Below are 4759 nucleotides of genomic sequence, written 5' to 3'. Positions count from 1 at the left end.
TTGACTGTACGGACAGTTGATTCGGACGTCATTGTCATTCTTCTCGCCTTTATGCCCCAGTTCCTTAAGATCGACCCTGACTTTGAGCTTCATGTTGATTATAACTCTGGAACGAACAGGAAGAACATACATGTCAATGTTTGTTATGAGTCACTAGGGGAGGACGTCTGCTTAGCCTTGCCATTCTTCCACTGCTTCACTGGCGCCGATTCTACCTGCTTTTTCTACAAGCTGACCAAGAAGATGTGGTTTTCTCAATGGAATAAGTGCTCGACGAGGGATGAACTGACCAATGAAGGGAGGTATTTAAACAACTAGGCTGGTGCCCAGCAGAACAAGTCATCCGCAGCACAGAAAAGATACTTGTGGATTTGTGTGCTATGTATACTCAAAGAGGGCTGTGTACCAATATCTCAATGAACTGCGGTTCTCAATGTTCCAGGCCTCAGGTTCTGATGAGTTAAGGGACCTCCCACCTTTATTGGATTCCTTCAGACTGGCGGTACGTCGCAGCGCCTATCAGGCAGGATGGGTGTGGGGTAACACCCTCACTCAGATCCCCAGCCCTCCTCTTGAGATGTGTGGATGGAAACTCTATCAGAACCAACTCCACATTCAATGGACAACGGACGCAGCAAGACCAAACCTCGAGATCGTGACTCAAGTGCCTGTCATGCAAATGCGCTAAGAACAATGTCATGTGCCTTTCTTTCTGCACTTGCACCAGGAAGTGCATAAATCTCTAATTGAAGCATGTACAGGATGATATGCAGTCAGTGTAGACTGTGTATGTAACAAGTGACCGAGGACGATTGCGGACTGTCAGTCTGTCAGATTTTGACTACGTGTACTACTACCAGGTGAAACCGAATTTCCAGGAGTCTGAAAGTGTATCATGTGTATCTAATAAATCCTTTGACCTCAAAGCCCCAAAATTGACTCTAACTTTTTGAGAAAATAGCCGAGATATGTGAAAACCTATTTTCGGGCCCGCGAGGTGAACCCGAAGGAACGATATCACGTGACCTATGCCCAATCGATTCCTTGATGTTTAAAACCCCTAAATCGACTCTAACATTGCTCAAATCGACCAAAGAAGGGCAAAGATATGGCAAATAACAGTTTCGGGTCCCTTCCCGGGCCCATGGGGGAGGGGGGTTACCGGGGTCAAATTTTTGGGCTTCTCAAAAAAATTCTTAGTTGAGGAACATATAAACCCAGATTTGATACCCAAAAATGTCTTTCATAATTTGCAGGTAAATATGCATAAGCCTCCTGACTATGAGGCAGGATCAGGCGATTAATGTTCAAGTGATTGGCCAAGAGCGGAAGACCGTTATTTCACTAGACATGGGTCTCTACATGCCGGCTAAAAAGTTGCGGATGGCTCGAGGTGACCTCAGCAACCTGATTCTTCGCACTGGCAAGTTGCATATCGTCATGGCCCAGTTGAAGACTATCGGCGCTTACATCGAGAGCAGCGGAATCGACATGGCTTGGATTGAATCTGACCTCTATGGCTCATCGACAGTTAGACAGATTGTTGAGGGTAACCATGTTAAGAGAGCTGAAACAGCACACCCTATAACTTTGCAAGCCTTATTCAACCTTTACCAACAAGTCTTCCTGGAGCAAGAAACAGGTGAAACCAAAGGGCGTCTGACGCAGCTGGCGAGCCAGTTGGAGGAAGCTTGCACAAGCGGAGAGAGCGGAAATGTAGCGCAGGTGCACAAGAACATGGCAGATGCTGTAGAAACATTGGATATCATGACTAAAATGTTAGAGTTCGATGAGAAGCACGCAAGCAAACCAATGTTCAAGGTCTTTTGGAGGTACATGGAAATGGTTTTAGAGTTGATGATGTTTATTCGCGCCGTTCGTACTGCTGCCTGGGATCTCCACCTAAAGACCCTCGAAAGGTTCACAAAGTCCTTCTTGGCCCATGATCGACTTAACTACGCTAGGATGATCCCTCTGTATCTCGCAGAAATAAAGTCTCTCGAGACAAGTGACCCCGACATCTACAGCGAGTTCAAGAATGGCAGCTGGATTGTGAACAAGAACCCCGTCGTTCCTTTTTGTGGGCTTGGTGCGGACAACGCCCTGGAGCATCTCAATCGCTCGATGAAAGTTAGTGGATGATTAGTTGGTATAACCCTGAATCCTAATGCTCGCGCAAAGTTCTTTTTGATTGCTTTAGAACTGGCTCAGTTGGCTGAGCAATTGAGATATATGGCAGGCGCGTTCAGTAAAATCCTTAGTCATCATCACAACCTTACCACCGCCGCGTTGTTCCGTGAAGAAAAGAATGTCAACAAGCTAACCGCAACAATCGCAAGCTACACTAACCCCTTTGATCAGTCTGGAGATAACTTGTTCAATCTTGTCACCAAAGTGGTAGTATCTGAGAAAACGAAACGCGTACGCGGATAAACTTGGTTGAGAAGGAGGCGCCACCTGTCTCTTCCACTGATGAGAATGATGAGGCAAGACTCCCGGTGCATCGAATGAAAGCAGTCCTTGTGAATGGAATGGCGGAGCTGCAATCGCTGGACAAACCGGCCTACATAGCTACGTGCGCTCAACTTGCCGAACACTTCACTGACAAGCTTCTCTTCAAGTTCTCTGAAAGCAAAGAGATTCACTTGGTTTTTGACCGTTAAAGTCAGCTACACGCGTCCGTCGGCAGGGAGATCAAGCGCCGATTTACTACCGAATATCAGACACGACCTCATATAGCAAAGTCCCAGAAACGCCTACGTCAACCACTTAAGGAACCAGATAAAGATACGAATATCTTGAGCCAAGGTTACTTCAGAGCACGAAAAGAGATGGCAAGGATCTCGATTGTCGCCTGGGGTATGAATGTAAAGAACCCATCGAGATGTCGCGCACCTTCCGCGGTAGTCAGGAGGAACAGCAGACACGAGATCAATGCTGCCACGCCATTGATGTACTAGACGAGGAAGCTACAGAAATCCATACTGTTTCTCGCTCGGATCGGATGTATTATTTTTGTGCATAGACGCATGCTTGAACTTTGTGCAACATAATTGTTACGAGGAACTGGGCAGCGACGGACGGCGTTATCAAACTACGCCCATAGCACAAGCTCTGGTTCTTCAGAGGTAGCAGGCGTACCGGCCATCATGCATGAGTGTGCTGATGTTGACTGGTTGTTTTGCTGGCAAAGAAAAGGCCACGTGGTGGAAGATCTTTCTAGAATCAGATAAAGAAGTTTTTGACACGCTTGCAAACATGGGTTCTCCAAATCAGCCGACGGTGCAGACGCTCAATACTCTCGAGAAGCTTGTATGCAAGGTCTACGCCCCCAAATAAAAGGAGCTCAGGTGTTCTCCTTTCCGGAAAAATCAAGCACAATCAGAGAAGTTGCCACCCACCCATGCCGCATTTCGCGAAGGCATAAAGAGAGCCTGTTATCAAGAGAAAGTATGGAGTGCCGATTTTGTAGCGAATCCACAACTTCCTTCCCCAGAAGAGTATGGCTGGAAGCCAGAAGGCGATACCTGGGTACCCGTGATGACGAGCTTGCCTCCCGCACCGGATGCTGTTATTGAGTTGGTCAAGTGCAATTGCTTAGCAAGTCGGTGCTCAACGAACCGATGCACGTGCGGAAAAGCTAACCTCAACTGTACTGAATTATGTGGCTGCTCCGGAGACAGTGACCTATGCGAGAATCGCCTAGAAGATGAGTACATTCATGATTCTAACTCTACATCAGAAGTGGATGAGGACTGATCCCTATAATGCAATGCATGCCGATTGGTTTATGGTCTAGCCATGTCCAACTCGCTGAGGTTAGTAATCGCTAAAAGTTTGGCCGAATTTTATTTTTTTTTAAGTTATAGCCATTTATATATCAGAGCCTCGATTTCGTGCCAGATATGTCACGTGATCGTTTTGGTAAAATATTATGTTCTAGCCTTGTCCAACTCGCTGAGGTTAGTGATTGCTAAAAGTTTGGCCGAATTGTATTGGAAATAAAAAAAGTTATAGCCATTTATATATCAGAGCATCGTTTCCATGTTAAAAAATTGTGTTGTTTCTAAAACATTCCCTAAAATAGCCCGGTACAAGTTTCAATGTTGCCAACGTATATTTTCATGTTCTATATTGTCCCCTCGATCGACACATGCATCTAGCCTAGCTGTTGGCTTGTAGCCTGGAATTCCCACGGGACTTAAATTTATGACATTTACTCCCTGACTAGTTTCTAGATATGCCACCCTCTAAATTAAATGATTAACATTGGCCCTAAGTCATTTCCTTTGGGCGACAGGTCGCCGACGTGTCCGCGCCCCATCCCTGCATGTACATTGGTATATAGCAAGAGACATTCGTCAGAGCAATGCCACCACATTGAAGAAACAAGGGTGCACTTTTCGATGCGTACTTTAGGATTATTTAACGAAATATTAAAGATTATTTGCGATTATTTACTGCTAATGCTATGTAGGTAGTTGCGCAATGATTGCTGATCGGGATCCTCTGACTGAACCGATCAGAACTATTAGATGGAATCACTGTCAAACTTTGATGGAGGAAAACAGCTACAATTGACGATTAAAACGGAATTATTTGAAACACTTGATTGGTTTATAGTGCGATACGAGAAGTAATGAAGAATAGTGGAGATTAAAATCGGTCGGATATTCTGGAAGATCCGGAAATTTACAGGACACGGGAAATTCCGTTGTTTACTATTCAGTATTGTGTCTAGGCCTTGCATTAGTTCTCT

General features: G+C 45.4%; 1 protein-coding gene across 1 annotated transcript in view; it reads left to right on the top strand.

Moving 5' to 3' along the window:
• The window catches only part of LOC106812172, a 12757-nt gene extending 12293 nt beyond the window's left edge, over positions 1 to 464 (top strand). Inside the window, exons 3-4 of the mRNA XM_014815991.1 lie at positions 17 to 302; positions 443 to 464. Of these exons, the coding sequence (XP_014671477.1) occupies positions 17 to 302; positions 443 to 464 (308 nt within the window). The remainder of the gene's footprint in view (positions 1 to 16; positions 303 to 442) is intronic.
• The last annotated feature ends 4295 nt before the right edge of the window (positions 465 to 4759 follow it).

The sequence above is a fragment of the Priapulus caudatus genome, unplaced genomic scaffold (genome assembly GCF_000485595.1).
Source record: "Priapulus caudatus unplaced genomic scaffold, Priapulus_caudatus-5.0.1 Scaffold615, whole genome shotgun sequence".
In the NCBI taxonomy this organism is placed as follows: Eukaryota; Metazoa; Priapulida; class Priapulimorpha; order Priapulimorphida; family Priapulidae; genus Priapulus; species Priapulus caudatus.
Note: the sequence above shows the minus strand (reverse complement) of the source record. Positions and strands in the feature narration are given on the sequence as shown.